General features: G+C 40.3%; 4 protein-coding genes across 6 annotated transcripts; 3 read left to right on the top strand and 1 right to left on the bottom strand.

The window, feature by feature from the left end:
• Window positions 1-3,849: 3,849 nt before the first annotated feature.
• On the bottom strand, window positions 3,850-5,359 carry LOC104423412 (UPF0481 protein At3g47200). The gene has a single exon (XM_010035906.2). It carries the CDS (start codon window positions 5,324-5,326, stop codon window positions 3,851-3,853), a length of 1,476 nt encoding a protein of 491 aa, XP_010034208.2. The 5' UTR covers window positions 5,327-5,359; the 3' UTR covers window position 3,850.
• A 3,458-nt stretch (window positions 5,360-8,817) lies between these two features.
• LOC104421289 (flagellar radial spoke protein 5) lies at window positions 8,818-12,689 on the top strand. Of its 2 annotated transcripts, none has more exons than XM_010033193.3 (9): window positions 8,818-9,197; window positions 10,299-10,383; window positions 10,509-10,625; window positions 11,285-11,349; window positions 11,423-11,511; window positions 11,596-11,675; window positions 11,797-11,908; window positions 12,111-12,230; window positions 12,333-12,689. In XM_010033193.3, the coding sequence occupies exons 1-9, from the start codon at window positions 8,858-8,860 to the stop codon at window positions 12,516-12,518; spliced, it is 1,194 nt and encodes a 397-aa protein (XP_010031495.2). In that variant the 5' UTR covers window positions 8,818-8,857; the 3' UTR covers window positions 12,519-12,689. The 2 variants fall into 2 exon arrangements, with proteins under 2 accessions (XP_010031495.2, XP_039159172.1); XM_039303238.1 differs by lacking the exon at window positions 8,818-9,197 and adding an exon at window positions 9,623-10,025.
• Window positions 12,690-15,160: 2,471 nt separating this feature from the next.
• Window positions 15,161-18,161, top strand: LOC104421288. 2 transcript variants are annotated; one of them, XM_010033191.3, is made up of 7 exons: window positions 15,161-15,297; window positions 15,774-15,860; window positions 16,111-16,260; window positions 16,722-16,795; window positions 16,906-17,024; window positions 17,179-17,262; window positions 17,728-18,161. In XM_010033191.3, exons 2-7 carry the CDS (start codon window positions 15,854-15,856, stop codon window positions 17,819-17,821), a joined length of 528 nt encoding a protein of 175 aa, XP_010031493.1. In that variant the 5' UTR covers window positions 15,161-15,297; window positions 15,774-15,853; the 3' UTR covers window positions 17,822-18,161. The 2 variants fall into 2 exon arrangements, with proteins under 2 accessions (XP_010031493.1, XP_010031492.1); XM_010033190.3 differs by having other exon boundaries at window positions 15,200-15,354.
• An 846-nt stretch (window positions 18,162-19,007) lies between these two features.
• Window positions 19,008-20,920, top strand: LOC104421287 (60S acidic ribosomal protein P2-1). Its single transcript, XM_010033189.3, has 4 exons — window positions 19,008-19,168; window positions 19,266-19,358; window positions 20,030-20,259; window positions 20,561-20,920. The coding sequence occupies exons 2-4, from the start codon at window positions 19,271-19,273 to the stop codon at window positions 20,585-20,587; spliced, it is 345 nt and encodes a 114-aa protein (XP_010031491.2). The 5' UTR covers window positions 19,008-19,168; window positions 19,266-19,270; the 3' UTR covers window positions 20,588-20,920.
• Window positions 20,921-25,763: the final 4,843 nt, after the last annotated feature.

Below are 25,763 nucleotides of genomic sequence, written 5' to 3'. Positions count from 1 at the left end.
CTCTGGTTTTCCAGACAGCTAGCAAGCTACAACTCTCTTTCTTGATGATTGATATGATCCTGAATGGCATCGCGCGCTGCTCTTTACATAGAGATGATAAAGGTGAAAGAGGAGGTGAGCTTCTGAAGCTACTTGACCTCAAATCTAGTTGGAGTCGGCATGCCATGCCTCCCTTTGCAAGTTGAGTTCAGGTTCATTTGCTGAGGGTTCCTACAAAGGGCATTCATCCCCTACAAAAAGGAAGAGGGTATATTCAAATGGCAGTCAAAGTCAACCCAAAACAACGTTATCTGCACCCTTTTGATTGCTTTGATTTGCAGCGTTCCCATTCCAAAGGAGTTGTCACGGTTGCTTTTTCATGTTACATTGGAGGAGATTAGTCAATCAGTCCTAAATCTATTGTACATATAACAATTATATTCCAAACTTTCTAATTTTGCCAATTCAGCCTTACATATTTGCGTCAAATTCCGTTGTAATTCTTTTGTCATCAAATCAGTAGATAGTGTCATGTCAGCAATTTCCAACGAAATTTGACTGAAAAAACTACATTGTTTTGTCTTTGCATAGGAGAGAGTTTGGGAACCAAACCGGTCACTCAACTCAAAAGGCGACCGAATAATACGAAGAACTTTCATACAGTACCGAACATTAACGTGAGATACGATCTTTATCTAAGAAACTTGCGAGCAAAGACGGTGTAGTATCGGAGTATGCGATGGGCTATCGGGTTCGGTTGATTGGGGAAGATCATACGCACGACGCGAGCCAAAAGTAGGATTCACGGTCCAAATACAGCATTTTAGCGCTTGAGATTATGAAGAATCAAATTCGTACTGTGCGATGTTAAATTCACGCGCGGGGTTGTCTCATGACTTAGAAATAAGAATCATATCTTCTTCTTTTTTAATTTTAAATAAAAATCTCAAGCAAAGTGACGCCAATTTTTATCTTATATTTGAGATAAAGTGGGAGCATTATTCGATCCTGACGATTCTTATCACTTGATTGGCAATCCAATGAAGGTTTCTTCATTGCAGATAAAGGAAATGATTGCCATCCGATCAATCAAAATGGTTCAATGATTTGTGATCAAATCAAAGGATGAAGTAATAGCATTGAGTAAGCATTACTGCTCGGAGATTTCCCTTTTCGTAAAGAACCAGAGAACCCTATTCTAAAAATGGCATGACAGCACCCAACCAAAATACGGGTGGGTCTTAAAATACAGTATGATGATCAAATCATAAAATTTAATTTGGAAACTTGCAAAGAAGGCACTCACATGCGCAAGCAACAACAAATAATAATTTGTTAAGGAAATTGAAATGACGAGCTCGACTTATTTCAGAGAACGGTTTAAATTATCGGTTGCGAATCAACGAAATATGGGAATATTTATGTTCTTAGTTTCAAATTGGCATTTTGTTTGTGATCCAGTCATGTATGATTTACTATTGTGTCTTATGAAGAGTACGAGGGGTATTCAAATATTCAAGTAAAAGTTTGAAGTTGAAAATTATTTCAAATTTTCTTTATGATATAGAGATATTTGAGTGGACTAGAAGAATAATAATTCCCCCGTTACAAAAATATTAAACATGCAAAGTCAACATTATATGATTTCAACGCATGAACTGCGGCTTAACAAGTATCTTAAAATGCACTCTCTATTTTTTATATGAAAAGAAAAGGCTAAATCCAAATACAAATAATTAACCTCATGAATCTATTTTCCCTATCTTATCACTTAATAAATATGAAGTAACTCTTTAAAAGGTAGTGAAAAGGTCATACTTTCCAAGCCCTTACCGATTCCGGTATTATCGAGCGAGACAGTTTCCTTCCAGAAAGTTATGTCGCACTTTGAACTCAAAGTGAGAGGTCAACAGTCTTCTAACATCTTTAAGTAAAACAAGACCAGCATTAGCAACCATAAGCTCTGGATTAATAGGATCGGTGATAGTTTAAAAATCTATTTCAATGATAATCTTATTTAAGCCAAATTGTTTTACGAAGTTGAGTCCCAACAACAATTTTGAAAGTTTTGCTCTTATCGAAATAGATCTTCCTACAAATGTGGTAAAACCATCAAGCCAATCACCCCCTTCATTTCTAAATCTTTTATTTCACAATTCAAATCGTGTAGCGACGCAAATAACAAGGGATTTTTCTTCCTCCTAGGAAAGGCTAAGAAATGTACAGATGGGCTTGTGAGTGTAGCCATTCGTCCAATTTCAATATTTGTTTAAGGTTTAGGCCTGGACTAATTGGATGGTCCAAGCCGGAAAACTCTGGACCCATTTGGGGCTTCACCAATTACCACGACCCTCTTTGCACATTATACACCACGATGGATCTCTGATGAATTTGAGAGTTGACTCAGACTTGCATTCCGGAGAAAGTCAACGCAAGGAAAGAGAGCTGAAATGAAAATTGATTGCAATTTCTGCAGCTTGTGAAAATTGAAGGGATGAAATAGGAATTCCCAAACAGTCCATCCACACTTTCAAGTTCTCTATTCGCTGCCTCTTAACTTTTTATTTTTATTTTTATTGTGATCAGATGATGTCTTGAATTAACTTTCACGCACATATTTTCGATCCGATCAAAAACAAATTATTCCCTTATAATTTCAACGTAAGGGTTAATTTTGGTACATCAAGCTTTTGAAAAAATGGAAGCAGATTGAATCTATTGGAAAGAGAAAATGCTTACTGCAATCGCATGCTACCATTCGAGTGCTGCAGTAACTGCATGGGAATTTCCTGGGGTTCATGACAATAGTATTATTAAGTCCGAAGTTTCGTTGAGCCGCCACTCTTTTTATTGCAACCTAAGGTCTTGTTAATCGTCCCGTTGAGTCTTGAAGAGCAATTATGTATCGAAATGGCTAACGCATCATCATACTTCGGGGTCGGCATCTGCCGTGAAAAGGAGAGCCCTGCCCTTACAGTAAAATCGAGCACTCCATCACCTGTAGCAATGCTTGCTTTCACCGGTTTTTTTTTGTGCATTGTAGAATTGCCGCTGCATTACCAGTGCCGCGTCGTTGTGTTGGTCGGGTCCTCTTTTGGGGCCCAGCTAACATAAAACAAAACAAAGGAAAACAATAGAGAAAAAGGAGGACAAGTCAAAGTAAAAGGAAAGAACAAAAAGAAAAAAAGAAAAAGTACGTGGCTGCTTCGTGCGAGAGAACAGAGGAGAGAGGAGAGCAAAAAGTGTGCCCCGCCCAAGAGAACCAAAATAGAGGAGAAGAAAACCAAAGAAAGAGCTGAAATTTTGCTGCTTCGATTTGAAGGCCAAACGTTGATGAAATTGGCTCAGATTTAAGTATGTTGTTTGTGAGATCAATGGCTACGAGTTGATGATTTTTGTTCGTCGAGAGCTGTCTCTGAATTTTTCAATGATTGTTATTGGGGCTAAATTGATTTTGGCTGGTTTTGTTTCGGGGAAGAAATTGATCTTCGATTATATTTGGCTCGTGGTGAATTGTTATCCCAGCTTCTCTCCAACACATTGTAATGATGCCAAGAAGCGTGGTGCAACTATTGTAGTATCGTCGAGCTTTTCTTATAGACGATTCGTCTATTGGGCAATACACTTAAATGGTCATTTTTCTGTTATACCAGTCGTCTCAAGTACCACCATGAGTAGCATTACAACTTTGTAAATACTGATTGCTTCATCTTAGATTTCTATCCCATGATTTTCAGAATCATCTCTGAGTTCGTCCAACCTCAAAAAGAAGTTGCGGAATTTAAAAGAAATGCATTTCTGATGTCTGAGCAGGAACTTGTAGAATGAATGAAAAGAGTCCTGACCGAGACACATCTACGAACAGCAAATACTAATGGAAGCGATAACCGAGGACAGCAAAAACGGTCTGTATCACGGTGAGAACTATGACCAAGAAAGCAGAGAAGACCGATATAACTGACCACGGACTGGAAAAGTAAGTGCGCATCATGTTCGCCCAATTGCTGTAGTAATACGATTCCAATTCCTCGAACTGCTTGGACAGATAACAGCCGTGAACATTGAAAACGGTACTCTTCCCCAGCTTATTGAAGAAATTAGCAACATACTGATCATCGTGAGAAAATCTTGTGATGATCCCATCAGAACAGAGGAGCGACACGTCTTTAGGCTGATTGATGAGGCAGTGCATGAAGGAGACGTAATCAGTAATGTGCTTGGAGCTGTTTTCCTTGTATTGTTCCAGGGCAACACAATTTACTAGGACGGTGGTCGTGAAGTCGTTGATGGTGATGGATGGTATCTCAAGCACCCGTTTTCGGAAACTTATGTCCAGGAAGTCATGCGTCTTCTTGGACTTGAATTTGATTCCAGAGGGCCTAAGGCTGGTCACACACGGTACGGACTGATCCGACGGCCGTGACATCTGCGGGTAGTTGCAAGGGTCTGGGTTTGTCGGAAAGAGAGTCAAGTAAAACAGGTCAAGTAAATGCTTGCATTGCAGATTCTCATAATCTTTGAGAAGCGCCACGGGTCTCGGGTAGGCAAGATCGAATACTCTCAAAGCGAGTGTGCACAAATAGTCTGTTTTCGCCTCGACCCTTGTCGAGCTCGAGAAGTCAAACAGCGATTTGAGAAGGAAGTACGGAACCTGGTTTTCAAGCTTCAGCAAGTCCCTGATGAGAATCGGGATTATCCAAGGCCGTGTAAAGATGGGGTCATCTTCATCAATCGGGTCATCGCTCCTGAAAATGTGGAGTAGGAGTTCCAGCACAAAGCAACCATCGAGTAGCATCATCTCCACGAAGTCGCCACTCGACATAAGCACAGTTTCTGAATAGCTAGTCCGGACAGAATTTTCCTCAGCTGCCAATAATTCAATGAGACTCGCCTCGTTCGAGGATGTGCGGTGAAGGAACCTCCTGAGGAAGAACCACTTGTGCTCTTCGAACTCGAGCAAATGGTCCCGGCCCCTGTGGTACGGGCCGATAGATACGATCTCGGGCTGTTCAGCCTTCGGATTGATCCCGCAAAGAGTCGGGGGGATCCTAAAGATGGTGCAAGATGAGGTCCCCGCTCGGAAGCGTCTTTCCCTTTCCCCCAGTCGGCGCCTAACGCGGGCCAAGCAGTAAGTTACAGTTTCATTGCGCGATCCTGCCGGAGCATGCCCTGGGCCGGCTTCATCATAGTTCCTCGGGGGCGAAGCTAGTCCATTAGCCATAAACGGTTTCCATTTCGTCATCAACTCGAGCTGATCCCCTCCAATGGACCCAGCAGCAGATCCAGCGGCGTTGTATTCAAATTCTGCATCTTGCAGTTCGTCGATCTCAATTGCTCGATGATCCATGTCTCTCTCTCTCTCTCTCTCTCTCTCTCTCTCTCTCTCAAATGAAAGCACACAATGTGCTCCGAAGCTGAACGAGAACTTAAAATCAAAATCGACCTCTCATTTCCAAGAAATTACTAGCATGACGCGTTCTGCTGATTTCCAAGAAACTCTCCATTGTTTGACCAGCCACGACCCGTCAACACACAAGAGAAAAACAAAGTCTGAAATGGTGAACCAATCTCGTCGGAGGAACTTTGAGTTTCACCACTCTTCCTTAATCTAATGATGACGCAGTTGGAATGGAGGACTTTAGAATCAACCGTGGAAGATGGGAGAGAAGCTTCTCACGTCTAAATCTTCAACGACAGAATCGGTGCTTGAGATTGATGCTCACTCAAGTGAGAAAGGTCGCCTGTTGAACCCAGGTCAGACGTCTGGAAACAAACGTATTGGCCACAATGATCTGGCCATATAGCTTTGCTAAATCGCTCCCAAAACTTCCCCAAATCTGTAAGTTGATATTCCCAATTCGTGGTATCTGAGTACGTAACGAGAATTAATCAAATGCGTGAATCATTTCATACGCATAAATTCACATTGCAATCGATGACTTTCTAAACATGTTGTCAATTTACAAGTTTATCTTCATAAGCTGCCCACGATGGGAAAAATAATATTAAAAATGTCTAAATTTTTTTTGCTCAATATATAATGTCATTATTAAACTTTTAATATATTCAATGTAGTTCTTAAAACTTTTAATTTATTCAATCTACCCTGCCAACTTTTCATAACAAACTCATCATTCACCAATTTGCATGTTTACATTATTGCTCAGATTTTAATTTTTAATTTTTTTTCATTTCAACCCATTTCTTAACTTAACCAAAAAAATATGCAATGTTTTATTACATTGTTACCTTTTTGGTCTTTACAAATAGGGATATGTTCAGCATAAGTCCTAAAATTTGTCCAGAAAGTGCAATTGAGTCCTAAAATTTACAAAAAGTTCAATCAAGTCCTAAAACTTGTCAAATTGGTTCAATTGAGTCATAAAATTAACACCGTTAAGAAAATTAACGGAAATTGCTGACGTGGCGCTGACGTCATATTTTAAATGATTTTTTTATTTTTCAAATAGCTTTTTTAAATTATTTTTTATTCAAAATCTTTAAAAATTAGATTAAAAACTAAAAAGGAAAATCTAAATTTATTTAAAAAAACAAAACTGTTCAAAAAAAAAAAAAAAAGGGCACCGGTGGACTTCTGCCGCCGCCCGTTGCCGGAGGGGCCGGCAACGGTCGCCGGCCCTAGGCGGGTGGCTGGTCCTCGCCGGGCGAGGCCTCGCCGGCCCTCACGGGGCCGGCGACCGTCGCCCGCCCCGGGCGAGGCCTCGTCGACCCTCGCTCGGGGCCGGCGAGGCTCGCCCGGATCTCGGCGAGCCTCGCCCGGGGTGGGCGACGGTCGCCGGCCCTCGCCCGGGCCGGCGAGGGCCACCACCCCGCCCGGGCCGACGACCGTCTCTCGGCCCCTCCGGCGATGGGCGGCGGCGGCGGCGGGGGAGAAGAGCACTGATTTTTTTTAAAATAACTTTTATAACTTTTCTTTTTAATTTTTGGTGAAAATAAGATAAAATAAATAAATTTAATTTTTTAGTTTTTAAACTTATTTTTGAAAAATCATTAAAAAAATCCACATGGAAAATATAAAATAATTTAAAATGACACGTCAGCATTTTTAATGGAAAAGGCTAACGGTGTTAACTTTAGGACTCAATTGAACTAATTTGACAAGTTTTAGGACTTGATTGAACTTTTTGTAAGTTTTAGGACTCAATTGCACTTTCTTGACAAGTTTTAGACTTCTGCTGAACATATCCCTTACAAATATTACAATAGTTCCAATTAAGTATATTTTAGCTCATGATCTCTATAATAGTAAAAGTAGAACCTCATTTGGACTTGTGTTGAGTTGGTTTTTCTTTTTATTTTAACAATAATTGTTTTCATATCGAAATATGAAATTTCATTTATCCATAGACGCTTGTACTTGTATGAATCTAAACCTTGTTCCTAACTTTTTAGATAGATAAAAATTTTAGGGAAAATTTCAAATGATAGCTTGAAGTGCCTTCATTTTCTTAAATAAGGCTTTGAAATAAATATTATTTCAAAGGATTAATATCCTGAAAAATCCTAAACTGGTACACATGTGACAAATTTATTCTAAACCAGTACACTTGTGACAATTACCCCGATTGACGATAGAAAATCATAAATTGGTACATTTATGACAAGTTTGCCTAAAACTAATTTATTCGACCGTAAAAAAGCTCCAAATTGGTAAATTTGTAACAAATATACCATCCGCTAAATTGGATTAATACCACAAAAAAAAATCACAAAAATTGTAAACTGTGACAAACGGAGCGTAAAATCTCAAATTGATATACTAATCAACTGTCACGTGTTATTTAACTCAGTAAAATTTAATGAAAACTAATAAAGGGTAAATTTGTCAAAGTATACCGGTTTGGGGTAAATTTGTCAAATGTATACCAGTTTGAGGTTAAATAGTTTGGGATAAAATCGTCACAGGTGTACCGGTTTAGGGTTTTTCAGGGTATTAATCATATTTCAAATAATAACTTGAAATACTATCAATTTTTTTTTTCAAATAAAGGCCTGAAATATATCTTTTTTCAAATAAGGATTTGAAGTAGCAATATCAATCAAAGAAGGGTTTGAACTCATTGGCTGGTGAAGGGTACTTTCGTTTTTTTTTTTTATCTTTTATCTTTTTTACTTCCATAAGAAACTTTACAAAAAAAAAAGACAAAAGAAACACACAAGCCCTGCACTTGTGGCCGCCACCCCCACTAACTAAGGGATCCCTCTCACCTATATTTTTTTTTTTGTTTTAAAACTTATATCTTTTTTTAATTTTTTTAACTAATTTAATTAAAATTAATGAAAATAATCCTAATTGACTGAAATAGTTTGTTGGTGGCCAAATGGCGAGGTTAAGTCCTTATTTGAAATTGTCATAATAACTTTAATCTCTTATTTGAGAAAATGATAACACTTGAGCCCTTATTTAAATCAATGTTCACTTCAAATCCTTATTTGGGATTTTTCTAAAATTTTACGATGGTATCTTTCATGTTTTCTTAATTGAATTTAGAATCCATAAATGAGATAGTTAAAATAATAGAAATATGAAGCCGATACAACTCTATTATAATATAGATCAAAAAGATAAGACATACTTAAAATGGAACTTCTATGACATTATAAGGACCGATTTATCAAATATGGTACTGAAAAACTAGATTTATCAAATTAAAAATTTAAAGACCGGATCGAAATATTTTAAAATAATTTAAGGATCAAATAAAAAGTTTAAGACTGATATTAAATATTGAGATAAATTTTTAAGGATTTTTGTTATGGAAGAACTTACGTGGGCAGACCCGTCATTTCGCGTCTGCCACCCATTGCAACTTATCCTCAACCTCCGGTTAACGCGCAGACACCTGCATAGACACCAATGGCCGCGACCGTACACAACCCGCGCTTCTCCAACCTCGCCGCCCTCAAATCTACCAGGCCCACCCCAAGCTCCGCCGCGGCTCGCGCCGGGACGCGCCGGGTCGGCTTCGGCTCCGGCTCCGGCTCGGGGGTCAGGTGCTACCAGGGCCAGGCGAGCGAGCTGGAGAGCCGGCGGGTCACGCTGAAGAACGGCGGCGACGCGCTCGACATATGCAGGGTCCTCAACGGCATGTGGCAGACCGGCGGCGGGTGGGGCCGGATCGACCGGGACGACGCCGTCGACGCCATGCTCCGCCACGCCGACGCTGGGTTCTCCACCTTCGACATGGCCGATCACTGTATGTGAAAATGCCTCTTCCACAGAAAAGATTTCCCGGAAACTGTTTTTGCTCCAAAACGCTGCGTTTTCCTCGGGGTCTAATGCTGACGTGTGGAGTGACGTCATTCTTGTCTCTTGATGAATTTTTTTTTTTGGTCGGTAATTTTGCTGAAATTGAAAAAGTGCCCTCCTTTATGCAGTTTTTTTTTTTTTTTTTTTTTTTTTAATGCCAAGTCCCTGCGATTTAAGACTTCCAACTGCAAGTCTGCAGTTCTACCTATGCTGGGACCTGGATAAGAAAGAATAGACTTTGAGGTCTGAAATGCTTAAAAGAAAAAAGTTGTGGGACTATCTGGCAAATAAGGTGAATTCTAGCTAAACTAACGGTTGGGAGTAGAGAAGTGGAAGCTGATAGGATAAAACATAAGACCCTCCACACTTTTGTCTAGGAGACTTTACATGGAAGTCATCGCTTACTGATTCTGAAAGTCTCGATCTTGTCGTTGTATCTTGTTGGGAGGCCATTTCCATCTATAAATGGCAGAGTTGCTGCAGAACCCATGTAGCAAATTCATCTTCAGTCCGATCAAAATCGAGGGGAATGCCAAAAGAGGAACCAGGGCGAGGAGTTCTTGCCCAGGATCGAGAACCTTCACGTGTGTGCTAACCGATGATAAGCATCGAACCGTGGTTAGAAAAGGGAATGACTCGATAGATATTTGCCGGGTTGTCAACGGGATGTGGCAGACGAGTGGTGGATGGGGTAGAATGGACAGAGATAATACAGTCGATGCCATGCTTCAATATGCTGATGCCGGACTTAACACCTTTGACATGGCTGATATATGTAAAACCCATTGCCTTTTCTTTAATAAGGCACTAATGGTGACAGTTGTGTGTGAGTTGATATGGTGTTCTTGATGTTTCCAAACGGTTAGGAAGATATGTACTTTTATCATGTCAGGTAGCTGGTCTTATTGGATTTATAACAGAACTGAGTGAATAAATTTCTTAACTGTATCACGCTTGAAGAACTGCCTTCAGCATATTATGTTGTCAGCATTTGCCTGTAAATTGGAGTCAATAGGACATTTATGGTTTAATTTCTTACTTGTTTCAGATGGACCTGCTGAAGATTTGTATGGCATCTTCATCAATCGAGTTCGAAGGGAACGTCCACCGGAATTCTTGGACAATATCAGAGGGTATGTAAACGCTATATGTCATAGGCGATGGATTTCAGTCTGTTTAAATGCCTCAATTTGTTGAAATGTAATTCTGGCATGAAATTATCTTCTGATCATGATTAACACTTTACCATTTCATGCAGGCTTACTAAATGGGTGCCGCCACCGGTTAAGATGACCAGTAGTTTTGTTACGGAGGCTATCAATGTTTCAAGGAAGAGAATGGATGTAGCTTCGTTGGACATGCTTCAGTTTCATTGGTAATAGTTTTCTTCTGACTGAGTCGATATCTGTGGTAATGACTTCATCTATGTTGAACTGGAAACAGGAAGAATTTTTTTATAAGCATTCAGATGGCACTACTTCTGAAAGATAAAAAACTATCCCCGAGGTAACCAAAAGTTAGTAGTGCAATGAGGCGCATCTCATTCTACAGGAATGTACTTCAAGCTGCAGGCTAATTAAAAACTTTGTTTCCTCCCACAAAAGCTTTTCTGCTTTCCTATTTTATAGAAGATCGACTGCTTCCTTATTAGTTCTACCTACTGGACTGTTAAAATCAATCTCTTTTAGGTAAATTTCACTCTGTTGTGGATTCTGATGACATGGTGATCTTCACTTTAAGATGATTGACCTATTTGACTCTTGATATTTTTCAGCGCTATTAAGAATATCTGCAGTAAGTGACCTTCAGTAGATTCTTGCATTGAATCTGTTCTTCATAAAAAAAGGAATGTCATTGGTAGTTCATCTTATTTAAGTGTAGTTTTCGTCTTTGTTCTAATTTTTTCTGGCAGTAATTAGTATCTCCCCATCCTCCCAGTGCATCTTATATCTTCCGATGGAGTTGACTTCTCTAAAGAGTACCTGAAGATTATAAATTTAACAAAGGCATGCTTCTGTCTCTCACTTGAAACAGGTGGGACTATTCCAATCCTGGTTACCTTGATGCATTAAAGCACCTGACGGATCTGAAAGGAGAAGGTTACTCTATGTTCATTAATTTGTTCAATGATAGAGTAAAAGCATATAGTCATTTATAGCAACTGATTTGCAGGTAAGATAAAGACCATAGCTTTGACTAATTTTGATACGGAGAGATTACAAATTATCCTTGACCATGAAATTCCCATTGTTAGCAATCAGGTACAGACCTATAAAGGAAATCTTACTCTTAATTACCCTTATCAGATGTATTGTGTTTCTGATGAAGTATTATTTTCAAGTCAGGTACAACATTCAATCATTGACATGCGCCCTCAACAGAAGATGGCAGAGCTTTGTCAGCTCACAGGGGTGAAACTTATAACGTCTCTCTCTCTCTCTCTCTCTCTCTCTGTGTGCATGTGCGCGTGTGGTTGGGATGGGTGTATCGCACTTGGGGTGCATCAACTTCCTTTTTGCTTATTCAGTGTGATTGATCATTTGCAGATATGGCACAGTAATGGGTGGTCTCTTATCTGAGAAGTTCCTTGATACCAACTTGTCGATCCCTTTTGCTGGTCCTCCATTAAACACTCCTTCCCTGCAGAAGTACAAAAGGGCATGTACCTCATAAAATTAATTTTGTTGATAAAATTTCTTTCCACGTCTAGTTCGGGATACATTCTGTGAGAACATGATGTTAGGGAAATAGAGTTTGCATTAATATTCAGTTGAGCTACTCGAAAAAGAAATAATGGTAAGGGATTGATCTAGTTTGGTATTAAACCAAGTCTAGTTTTGACATTGACATGGATTGGCAGATGGTTGATGCGTGGGGAGGGTGGAGTCAGTTCCAAGCTGTGCTTCAGACACTGAAGAAAGTAGCTTCTAAACATGGGGTCAAAATTCCCACTGTAGCTGTGAAATACATACTGGATCAAGTAATCTTCAGAGTTTCCTGCTAACTTTATTACCAGCAGCCTGTTATTTTTTGTGGCTTTACTGCATCTTTTGATCATCTTTCTGGTCTCCGTGGATTGCAGCCCGCAGTCGCAGGATCCATGGTAGGCGTTCGCCTCGGTCTTTCGGAACATATTAAAGATTCAAACGATATATTTTCCCTTGTTCTTGACGAGGAGGATGTAGCCAGCATACAGGAAGTTTCCAAAGGAGGCAGAGATCTCCTTAAAGTGATCGGTGACTGTGGCGATGAGTACAGGCGTGCATGAAGACTTCTTTGCAGGTTGCACAGTGTTGAAGGATATTGAGCTTGTAGTGTATCTTGTGATATAATGTAAATCCACTACAAAAGATGCTGCTTGTCACGTAACACACATTTATCAGCAAATTTTGTATCTCCCGAAATTACTCTATAAAGCTTTTCTCTATTATCGTCTCAATGCAAGTTACTTCTTAAGTTCTAACCATTACGTACCGTATACAGGCATTCTTATCTGACTACCCGTCCAAATCATGCCTTGTATTGAACCTTTCAATTTTGCCTGTGGCACTCGTGTGCTCTCGTTGATCGGGTGCAGCTTGCTTCCTTGCAGTCTGCTTGAAATAATTGCCGGAGCGTACTTTCAATTGCATAGCTCTCAAGCTTGTTCTATTAGGTATTCTTACGAACCACGGCGCAAATGGCAGTACTGTGGAATGAAGGGAACGATGGTGACAGAAATGAGAGACAAAGTTACTCAACTAGTTTCACCCTCGGCGAATTATCTCCTTCTGCAGTCATTTCAAGTACTCCTTTCGGCTTGCCCGACACGAAACGGATCGCCCGCTCATCCTCTCATGCCAATTTTACTTGCTTTTGACCTCACTTCGGCAGAACGCCAACCCTTCCTTCTTACATACATTGCTTCATGGAGTTTGGACATTTAAGTATCATAACTTCAAAAATGTACACTTAAGTGTCAGTTTCGAAATTAAATGTAACACTTAACTGCCACTTCGGTAAAAATCCGCTGTGACAATTTTTCGGCGAGTTTGGTTTAAAACAGCGTCGTTTTACACGCGTTTCGATGTGTAAATAATATATAAAAATTAATTAAATTAAATTTAAACTTAATCTTATTTAAAATATTCTAAAATTTTAAAATAAAAAAAAGGAGAGGCCGAAAGAGCCGAGCCCTCGCCACCGCCGCCTCCCCGCCATCATCGGAAAGGCCCGCCACAAAGGGGGAGGGTCGGCCGGGTTGTCGGCCCTCCCCACTGGGACCGGCGGCGAGGGCCACGAGCCCTCGCCGGATCGCGGTCCTCACCCTGCATCCGGTGAGGGCTCACGGGCCCGCCACCGGTTGGCCGGCGTCACGCCTTGGCCCTTGGCCCGACGACCGACCCTGTTGACCCCCTCCCCTCCGTCGCCGGCCCTTCCCAACGACGATGGGGAGGCGGCGAGGACCTGCGAGCCCTCGCCGGTCGGTCAACCAAGGGCCGGCGACCCCAACCGACCCTCCCTCCTCCATCGGTGGCTTTTCCCGGCGAAGGCGGGAGGCGGCGGCGGCGAGGGCTCACCCTCGCCCGCTCCCTTCGACCTCCCTTTAATTTTTCTATTTTTTTTTAATTTTTAGTTTTTTAATTTTTAGAATATTTTAAATAAAAAGTTTAAATTTAATTTAATTAATTTTGTATTATTATTTACACATCGACACGAAACGACGTCATTTTTGTATTTTCTTGCCACGTTAGCGTGCAAAATGACGCCGTTTTGGACCAAACTCGCCGGAAAATTGCCACGTTAGCCATTTTGCTGAATTTTCGCCAGTGGCACCTAAGTATTCCATTAAATTTCGAAACTGGCACTTAAGTGTACATTTTCGAAATTATGGCACTTAAATGGGTTGTTTTCATGCACTACCCTCCTACATCATTTTATCAGCTCTGCTAAGCCAAAATAGAACCACATGTTTGAAATGTTCGGCAAGGGCACTGCCCCCATCAGAACAGCAAAAGCTTGACAAAGCTAATGAGTAATGGTACAGCACGATTTGTTACTCTCTAATCCAGAGATTAGAGCTGCGTTGCTAAAGTTCAGGAATTTTTCTTGCATGTACATATATAACTGCGAATATACCACACACTTGAGAGCCGATTAAAGAAAGAAGTCCTTAACAGCGCTACATATTGGAGAACTCAAAGTGGCGTCGCCTCACTTGAGAGCCGATTAAAGAAAAAGAGTCCTTAACGGTGTTGCATATTGCATTGCAGAACTCAGGTGGCGTATTCTCTAGTCTGGGATCGACGATCCAGGCAAGACAAAGTTAGTTTCGTCGACAAAGATTTAAGAATTAAAAAAAAAAGAAAAAACTAGCCAAGGTTCTTTATAATGTGAAGCTTTTTTCCAACTGACAATTTAAATCAAAGTTGCTTCTCAATATATTTTTAAATTACACTTTATCAAACACTGCTAATAGTATAGTTAAAAAAAAATAAAAAAGCCCTTTCACCAAAAGTCCTTTTGTATTTGCCCAAAGGTTTTCCCCAAAAGTATTCCTTGATGCGCTAGACTAATCTTTAATTTAATGATTGATTGAAGTAACTTCTTTTATAAATAACAATTGATCCATCGTGAATGAACTTTGTGGGTGGGTTAGAATTATTTTGACTAGGATCTCTTTTTTATATACTTATTTGATTGTTCCGTGTCATGTAATATTAGGGGTGTGCAAAATAGATCACCTAAATCAAAAACTACCCTGATTAGATCAAATCGACCAATTAGGTCCGGTTTTCAATCATGTCAATCCGTTCCGGTTCCTAAAAATTGAACCAGTGTTTGAACAGTTCGATTCTCGATTCCAAATGGAACTGGTCACTTTTTCTTTATTTGGTATCAAGTAATAGTCCAAGAAAAAAAAAGTGATTCGTTTCATTGGACCAGACTGGACCAAGAACCCTTCCCCCCCTATGTGTATATGATATGTCTCAATATCAGACGGGCACGAGTCTTGCGGATATTCCATTGCCACCCCCACTTCACCTCTCTCCCATTGAAGAACGAAGGTACCTGCCGATAATTTTTTCGCGCTCCTCTGTTTGATCTTTGCCATAGCGAAAAGGGTACTCTCTCTCTCTCTCTCTCTCTCTCTCTCGTCCGCGTACAGCTTGACAATGCCTTGCATCTGAACTAGACTCGGCGTTGCTGAAGCTTTCTGAACATCCCTGTCTAGTTCGCGTGGCGGCATGATGTCTTTCAGTTCCCAAGAGATCATCGCCCTCTCTGCATTCTTTTATGTCGCTGTTGTCTTGGTTACTGCCCAAACTCCGGGCCCGCGAAACCCGAGGCCGCGCCCGGGCTATGCGCGCGCCCTGTTTGATGAAATGCCTGAGTCAATCCGAGCCCTGAAAAGTTTGGTGCTTGATGCTTTCCGATGTCGCGTTTCCCCTCGTTTTTGATCGGATATGCAATTACAACGCATGGTCGCTTTCGGCTTTTATTATTCTGAATTAAGCAGATGAATGAATTTTGCTCTGTGCAGGTGCGGGTCTGTAATTTTCTTTGCATTCTTTTCTTGAGTGAATACGAGGTAGCTGAAGTTCGACCACAAAGCAACCAGCCATGGATGGTACGTGCGTGATTTTAATTTCTTTGGTTACGTGGGTCGACTGTAATTGGCATCAAATTCTGTCCTTTCGTGTATTATTGATGTATAATGCTGGTAATGAGAAGGTGGATAGCTATGTAGAGCTTCCGCAATGCTTTGGGACAGAGGAGCTTCCCTCCTCTGCGTTTGAGTGTAGTTTTGAAGTTTTGGTGCAATTGCTTTCGGAGTGCGTGACGAATTTTATGTTTGTTATGTCTTTTGTGGGTTTCAGTCGATTCAAAGCCTATGATGGAGGAGACAATATTAGTCGGTGATGACTTGATGATGGGACCTCCTTCGCCCCTTGTCCCCCCAGAAATTGCCTCCCATGTGCTTGAAGGCGTTGAACTGTGTGATGGCATTCTGAGAAATCTGTTTCTATGTAAGTCTCCTCTGGATAAGCTTTGCTTTGAATAAATCAGGCACATGAATTGTTTGAATTTAGAAGTTCAAGACACGGCGACAAATTTTCTAGTGATGACCATGAATGCGTGTTCTCTTTGGAATAACCAAGATTCTCATTGAATAGATCATTGGAATGCTGCATATCCAAGGGCTTCCTGGTTAACCATCTGAAATAGTATACAAGAAGCAGAAAATCCAGGGTTTTTTTTTTTTTTTTTTTTCCTTTCATGCTGAAAGTGAGCAAGGCACTTGTATACCTTCCACTGTCTCTTACCTTATTTACAGGATTATTTTCTGGCAAAATATTCATTTTCAGAAGGAAGAAAATATGCTGAAACCACATGACAGAGTTGTGCTACAATGTTTAAATCTTGAAATATATTCGTACCTTTTGGAAAATGACCTTTCTGATAAACAAATTTCCACTGTGTTCTGCAGGCTTGCAATTAAATGATATCGAGCCATTTTGCCAAGATGAGATTGCTTTATATCGAGAATGTGCAGAAAAAAGGGTGAGATTAATACTATCTTTTTGGATTTACCTCTCCTCTGTCCTTTTGCTTTACTCTCTGTCTTTTATTTAATTATGCTAGCAATGATTACTTGTTTTGCTCTGTCATAGGACAAAGAATTGAGAGAGAGGCTTCAAGATAGTGAGCGCAAATTGGGGATGTCGATGCCATTAGACATGGCCACAGAAAGAGCTGGTCAGCTTCAATCAGAAGTCACATCTTTAGAGAGGTATTTTCTTTCATAGTGGTAAACGTGCACAATCTTAATGCCTTTCTGAAGCTTTGCATCCGCCTCTCATTGGGTCCTTTTATTAGTCATTTGATAACTTGCTTTGAGATTACCTGCCTATAATTTTTTTTATTTACTGAACTTGCATATACAGGCGTCTAATTCTTGCTAGTGGAGCCGAAGGCATGGAAGGATTTCGACAGAGATGGAGTCTGCACGGTCGCCTTACAGATACCAAGTAAGTTTTAGATGCTCCTCTTCATTCTTGTGCTCACTTAGATAAGGCATGTGGAGTATTTATTTCAATGCTTGTCATGATCTGGAATAAGTCTACCTGGGAAAGATAAAGTAGTTCTGGAAGTTACCCTGAACATGAGAAACAGATGTTTTGGCTACTTTAGAGCTGGTCTCCACAATCGGTAGATATGCGTATACAGCATAATGTATGGTATCCCATGCCCCCTTAATTTCCCCCTGTGGTTCCACAGGCCCACACACAAAACCACCAAAACCTCACCGCAACACTTTGTTCAAGCATACATACCTGTGTTTAATCAATCTATGAGAAAATTATGCGGTAACATGACATGTTATCAGCCGATATATTTGGTCAGCGTTCAACAGTTGAGAAAGTCAGATTTATTTAATTTTGTTACTTTACTTCAATGGTTCGCAGTTCTTATGCAGTTTGAGTTTTGTACAGGCGAAGATTGGAGTCCCTAAAGCAGGGGATTGATAATAGAAAGAAGGACGAGCCAGTTGAAAGAGCACCATCCAAGAGATGGTTCTTTTGGTGAAGATTGACGATACATGTTGCACAGAATCACCACCGGATGCAGCCCTTGCTCCTGTAGCTTGTAGACTCTCTTCAAGGCCCTTTCCAATTCTAAGATAAATGGGGTGGTAGACATTTTGGTGATACGCCAGTGATATTGTGAGGCTATCTAGTGTCTGTTCTTAATTATATCTATTTAGCAGATCTGGAATCAGATCGTGAACCGTAATATAGAAGTTGTAGATGGTTTGACATTAGTGGACTTGGATAAAGATTCCTCGGCCAACCAAATTATGGCCTACCTGTGCACATCCGAGGCATGTTCCTCCTGAAGCTTGGACGAGTTGCCCTCGATCGACCCACTCTACTTTCTTTTACACAAATAAGCGGCATGAAGCAATGAGAATTGGACTTCGAGTTATAGCACTCGTTCGCGTTCTCTTATCCTTTATGCAGAAACAAGGATTGTACATGCAAAAAAACTACTATTCCACAAGCGATAAACGTCGTAATAGGGTAGATTTCACGTCCACCTCGTGTCACCTGATTGGTGAGAATCGCTCACAGGGTGGCCTATGACTGCGACAACGTTTGCTTCAGTTCTCTCGAGATGTTCGACAAATTTCTTGAAGCTAAAGCATTACCGTAGCTCACAAATGAAGTCCCTTGCGGTCCTTTGGTACCCCTTAGGCTCCATGGCGTTGTAGTTTTAAGAGAGCATTCGCTGTGAAACGCATGTTGGATGTTCACTTTCACAGTTCAACACAGTGGCGGAGATACCAAAAGGATACACAATGTGGCGATGCGTCAAAAGATCTCTAGCCAATAATTGTTAGGATTCGGTGCACACTCACAAGGAAACTGAGCAAGAAAGATGTTTTTTTCTAAGAAAAAAAAATTTAAAACTTAAGATTTTATCTAGTTCATATAAATAGTATTCATTCATGAGCTAAAGCTCAAATTATCGATAAAATATGAGTTCAAACTATAAAAGCTCTCTGATGGCTTAGGGCACTACCCTACAACCCCACCAGGGTGACCTCAGCCCTCACCGAAATAATAGGAGCCCTATGCTGTAAGTTGATAGGAGTGTGAACAACACTAACAATAAGACTCGGAGGAACATTCAAGATGAGAATGAATCATGAATGTATTGGATCCAACTGGGCATCACCTAATCAAACAGAAGGCCCATCACTTACAAAACTCTTGAACTCTTAGACCAGCCCATCTTTGGAGATCATCCTGCTAATTCTGACCGACTTCCGCTCAAGAAGAACCCTAGACCAGTACCAGCAGCAACGAGGAGCAACTGATCTTCGTCCCCTCACCCAGCCCTCCGACAGCCATCTTAATCCATCTCTCCAAGGTTATCTCCATCTCTCTCTCTCTCTCTCTCTCTCTCTCTCTCTCTCTAACCTGCCATGGGTTCCATTATACTTATTGTTGTGTTGATGTTGGAGCAGGGAAGATGAAGGTGATTGCCGCTTACTTGCTGGCTGTTCTGGGAGGGAACACCACCCCAACTGCTGATGACTTGAAGGACATTCTTGGATCAGGTAGTGCTTCCTCTTTCATTTCCTTCGTTTCATTTTGATGATACAGAGATTTTTCTTTAGGTGGTTTGACGTTGGAACCGTTTGTGGATAATTTGTTGGACTCTTCAGTGATTTTTCTACTTTTTGGTTTCTCGTTCCTGAAGTTGTCTCATTTTGGCGTCTTTCGTCCCGGAAATAAGAACCCAGTTACTGGTTAGAGTGCATGGTGCTTGTTCTGTTAGATTCTCCCATTACTTGCTGGAAGTGATATTTTCAGTATGTACTAGGTTTGGTTTCCTTTCCATGTTCATGTTTTTAATGAACTTCACATGGTCTTGTGAATTGGAAAGTCATTCGTGCCGAACCTCTAATAATAGAACTTGTGATGCAGTTGGTCAAATCATACATAGGGCTCTGGATCATGATGTTTTCTTTTCCATGACATGTTTCTCATTGAAAAAAATCTGCTGAAGCTACGGAGATATGGAGCATGGGAACAAAAGGAATATAAAGAAGAAGAAGAAAGAAAAGAAATTTAACCTATTAGAGCAAATGGAATTAATTTCCAGGTTTACCTGGAACCTGTTTCATTTGTTGGAGCAATTCTATGAAAGCTGTTCATAAGTAAATTTTCTTTTCGACGGATGTCATTTTGGGGTCCATACTAAACGATTGGCTTTTTGGGTCCACAGTTGGTGCGGAGGCCGATGATGATAAGATTGAATTGCTCTTGTCCGAAGTCAAGGGAAAAGACATCACTGAACTGATTGCATCTGGAAGGGAGAAGTTGGCATCAGTGCCTTCTGGTGGTGGTGGTGTCGCTGTAGCAGCGGCTCCTGTTGGTGGGGGAGGTGGTGGCGACGCACCAGCAGCTGAAGCAAAGAAGGAGGAGAAAGTTGAGGAGAAGGAAGAGTCTGATGACGTAAGTTTCATTTGGGATTCTAGTTCAAATGGGGTTTTACATTCCTTCTGGTTGCCTCTTGTATTTCTAGATTCTAACAGTGTGTGTACAGAATGTGACACATGCATCAACACAGAGCACATTTATGTTTGCATTCACATGTCACAACATGACCTGGCAAACAGTGATTATTACCAGTGCAAAAATTGGTCATCTGGCACAATTTTTTCGGTTTAATACTAGCCCCTCCATTTGATGCATGAGAAAGTAATATGGGGCCGACTCTTCATTGTGTCTAACTTATCTTTTTAATTTGTTGCAGGATATGGGCTTCAGTCTATTTGACTAAGATAGAGGTAATGTTTACAATGTGTCAACCCTTGTTCAGTGTGGTTTTTGGATTGTCCTGGAGACTGAATTCTGGCTTATGATAACAATGATATATTGGTGATCTATAGAAGTAATCCTCAAATCTGCCTGTCCTTTTTTTTTTCACTTATGAAGCCGCTTGATCGAGGTCTGCAATTTATGAGCATCATTTTAGAAGTTGTGTGTAGAAGCCGTCACTCCAACTAATTGATGGTTGTGGTGAGACTGAGTGATTTCAGAGTAAACATGATGTATGAGCATCAGCTTACCTGCTACTCTCCGAAAGCCAAGTAAAGAAATGCATGGTTGAGAATGTGTGTCAAAGAGTCATGTTCAGATATGATATGATGATCGGCCATGGTCAATAGGTAGCGCCAATCATACCATTACTAATGACTGATAACAGGGACTCAAATTGACTTTTACATATGTATATGCAGGACTCATGAACTATTTTTTTTTCTTCTTTCAAGAAAGATCTGTGCGTTCTCCCAGATGTGTTTTTCAGTAGCAAGAACCGTTACTCTTTTCCTCTCTTTTTTAACTCAAAAGGTCTCAAGCCCAGTAATGCGATAGGTGAACTGATGCCACTTAACCTATTCGTGGTTTTGAACAAGTTTGTTCATGGACGAAAATGGTTAATTTGTTGGACCACCACATTGGATCTTCACATCAACACTTGGTCATGTTTCTAGCTTTTCTTATTGAGAAATGCTTCCCTCGGTTAGACACTCGGGCATTCTGTGCTGTGGAGGCTGGTGCTGGTGCGATAGGAAGAATTCTAGATTCAGTTAAAGACCTAAAGCCTGCCCCATACCTTTTCTGTCTCACCTGGCTATTGAACTTCTCTCTGTCTCTCTCTAAGTTGACCAGAAATAAAAGAGAGATGCACTTTCAGTGGAGGACTGGAAGAGCATGGAAAACTAGAGGCTCAAGAATGTAGAATGAGGTATTATTAGGAGATCGCGGGTTAGGAAATGCTGCTCCCTGATAAGCCGCTCGCCTGTAGGAAGGCAATGATGCCCCAAAAAGAAGTCCACAGGCATCAACGTTCCATGCTAGTTTGAGAGATGCGCCGTAGACTCTTAAGTGTTTGGATCAAGAAGGATCAGTTGGGAGCAAAACAATGAATACATCCCAGAAAGAATGATACATTAAAACGCAAGACGGCCCAGTTTCAGAATTTGGGCAGACACATATTTGGGAAGAATTGGAACTGTAGCTGTCCATAGAACAGAGCCTTGAGCAAGTACGAAACTCCATATTGGAACATCAAATGAATTGAAGCAGAATTAGAGTGATAAGAGGAGGAAAAATTATTGGACGTGTGGGAATAACCTGGAGAAACCTGAGCGAAGACTCGACGTAATCGCGAAACTAGCAATTTGCAGACAAAAAGTAGAGCGAACCGGAAGGACTAATGTGTCTAATATATCCACATTCGATCGAAAGTGTGGAAGGTTAGATCCGACTCAAACACCGCCTAAGTAATCCTAACAGCTGAAGTTATATCAAGTATCCTCTTTTTTTTTTTTTTTTTTTTTTTCATTCATTTCCAACATAATCCTCTATTGATCTTGAGGCTTTTAAGCTTGTGGCCAACGGTTTTCTGCATGATTTTTCCATGTTGATCAGAGAATAAACGATTTCGCAAATACGCAACATCAGCTTTACTGCTTTAGAAGGCCTAGATGTTCATTACTAGAGAACGATAAACGAACATACAAAATACTTAGGTGAATGGTCCATAAGCCAAAAGAAAGCACTTGGTCTCTACTAATTTATACATAGCAGGAACTTCATAAACAACTTTCCAATGGACAGATGAAATCTTATCATCTGTATACTCAACTGAGCGAAACACCAGCAGCTTTTATCCTCTCCTTCTGGACTCGCTGTGGGTGATTGCCCTCTCCATCTGGAGGAAACGAATTGACAGTCGGATCAGTAATGTAACCAGAGCAGCAAATGAATCATATTTAGCATCAAAATGAAATCAGTGGATGATGTGCATAGGATAAAGACGAATAGCTGAAACTTAGAATTTGTTCATTCTAAATGGCATAATACTTTGATGAGCTCGATCAGTTTGTACGTCCATTTCCACGGAGAGAAGATGTATCCTCAATTAGTTCAACCAAAATAAGGGCACTACTAATGGAACACTGCTGCAACATGATAACACATGGAGGCGTGAGACTCTGACTAGAGCTTAACCATAGACAAGCATCTCCATTGCGAGTTCCCCACTTTGTTTGCGAATAACGCTATTTGCAAAAGCTAAAAAGACTGTCTGACAACCTCATATTTGCTTCCTTAAGATGTGAGGCTCATCTCATATTCCATAACAATATTCTCTTTCTTGTTCGTCTTCAGGACTTGCTCGCCAGTCTCTTGTTTATCAGGATGTTTTGAGTCCCAACTAACATTTCTAAGTGTTTCTCCAGATTAATGAATGGCCTTATCGGCTTAACATTCATTCCTTTAATAATTCCAAAGCCTTTGACATCCCAAATTCATAAAGTATAAAGAGTTTTTGGCGAAATCATAAAGAAATGAGAATACTTTGGGTCTTTTAGGAAAGCATAAGCAGAGTTCATTTAACAGAGCCAGTACCTGATGTAGGGTTCTTAGTTTGTCGCGAAAGAGGTAGTACTCATTCACCACCCGTTCATGGGATGTCTCGCAGCTAGAAGACAACTGCAGAGACATAAGTGTCAAATTGACCATCAATAAATACATAGGCAATCATTTTTTAAAAAATTGCAAAAACTAATGGAGAAGCTCATATCGCATGCAGTCAGTGGTTGGCATATGTTCACATAGTCAGCAACTCAGCAAGAACCATAAGCGTTGTTAGGTTAAATCACATGCAAAGGTAAATAAGCTTCTCATGTTCAAAGTCAGATATTCATATTGGTATATTGCTTTTCAAAATCTTCACTGGATGCAGATTACCGATGCTATATTTTTAAGGAAGAGAAATTGCTGTCTTGATGTAAATGAATACAACAGCAAACTATTGAAGACCCCAAAAAGTCTCTAGACACAGGAATCTTAGATAACTTTTCGCATAATGTATCTTTGATCAAAGTTATGGCTAAAGCCAGAAGTTAAAAGTTAACACCACAGCAAGATCCAAGCCTGAGAGACTTAGAGCCAGTCACTCAACAGACATGCGCTAAACCAAGATCAAGTGAGCAATCTAGTAAAGTCACCTGACACCATTTGGAACTTCCCAGAAAACCATGCGCTAATAACACAACTATTAGTGCATAATAGTGCTAGGTAAAAACCAGCGCAAATCTTTAGAATTTTAGCAAAAGCTCTTAGACTTTTCATGCACTCAGTTCGACTGCACTTCATGTGAGGCATTGACTAAACTATTGTTCTATGTTCTTGGAGATGTCTGTGTATGATTCTAACCTAGATACCCTTTCATCAATCAAGGAGATAGCAATGACAGTTACATGCTATTAAAAGACAATTCTTTGAATGACTGATGATGTTAATCGCTAGGCATTAAAATGCACAACCATAAAATAAGGAACGTAAGCAATAAACTTATAGCTTTTAGGAGGTTAATTTACATTTGTATGGTTATGCAAATACAAGAAAATTAATAGCAGATATATAAACGCTTGTCTATACATTTGACAAGATGCCTATAATTTGTTGAACGAAACAAATCCTTAGATATAATTGTGTACATACTGTTATAAGGGTTCTGAAATCATGAATGCAAAGAAAATGCCAGTTTCTACCTTGCTTGTCCTGATTATCGCTGGCAATTAGAAGAGCACGAGCTGCTGCTGCAACCCGGCAACCACCAAGGCTACAACACAAGCAACGGGTACAGGTATACAAGTCATATTAGTAGTAAAGAGATGTCATTCAGTTAACAACTCGGAAAAATTAGATATCAAAATCAATACGACTGATTTCAATCTGAAGCATCCGACAAAGAACTAATTATCATTATGTCATTGTTCAAACTACATCTCTGTAAATTTGGCCAAATTTGCATGTGATCAAACTCATAAAATTTAAAACGACAATTTCAAAGTTTTTGCTTTGTTCGGCTGTTGGAATATCTCATATACGTTATATATCCGTATTTAGATAATACGGCCATGGCATGGAAGTAGCCCTCCAAATATTGAGCATTGGAATGCAGCGTCCAATTAGTATGGAACTAGGCCAATAATAACATTCAAAAGCGGATAAGCCTATATATGTGATGTCGTATGCACACTTTATGCGTTGAAACAGACTTGGTAGTCAGGCAACATCACAGATCCTTCATGATAGACTTAATGTATATAATGCGCGGCATTCACCACTTAGTTGGAAGTTATCTCATTGACTAATGTTTCTGAACAACAATGCGGTCAAATCACGAGGTTGAAAACGATCATGCTCAAAATTCTTCACGCGCTAGTCCCATTGGAATGTACGAGACAGTTGCCACACGCGCCACGGCCAAACAAATTCTAAATAACGGATAAGGAAATCTACCGTCATCTGGTTTTTCCAATAAACACGGACACAGGCCACTGATCAGCCTTCTTGCGGGCGCATAATTCAAATAGGATTGATCTTTCCTAATGCAGCATGCTAAGAATATGACTAAAAGGGGAAACTTTCGAACACAAGTGCTGGAAATGTTCTACTCTTGAAGATGTTGAGTATTTCATGTCAAGAAATTAATTTCAAAAAACTTTCACGCATAACATACCTATAAAATCGAATAGTTACCCTTTTTGGAAATTAAAGTAAATTGTTTATCTACGTGCTGCCACCTCCTTTGATCAGTGAAGCAGCAATAGTGACTTTAGTATAATTCACGCTCCTTGCACTCCTGAAAACAATCATCAAACTCACCCACCGATTTTCAGCGACTGAGAAGCCAGAAAAGAATAAAAACTTAGAGCACGCGACCGTCAAAGTCAAGAAAATTGAAGTTTACAGAAGGTCGGCTAGCTCTCTCATGCTGTTGTCACCGTCACTCAGGAAATTGTCGATGACATTCATCATGAGATTTGGAAAATTTGAGTTTTGTGCTCTCCTGGTCTCCTCATATTGTCCATCCATGATACCCTAGACAGATGGTAAAAATGGAGACGCGAAATGTCAACTCTCAAAAAGAAGAAATA

Source organism: Eucalyptus grandis, chromosome 10 (genome assembly GCF_016545825.1).
Source record: "Eucalyptus grandis isolate ANBG69807.140 chromosome 10, ASM1654582v1, whole genome shotgun sequence".
NCBI lineage: Eukaryota > Viridiplantae > Streptophyta > Magnoliopsida > Myrtales > Myrtaceae > Eucalyptus > Eucalyptus grandis.
This window is presented reverse-complemented; position numbering and strand designations above follow the sequence as displayed.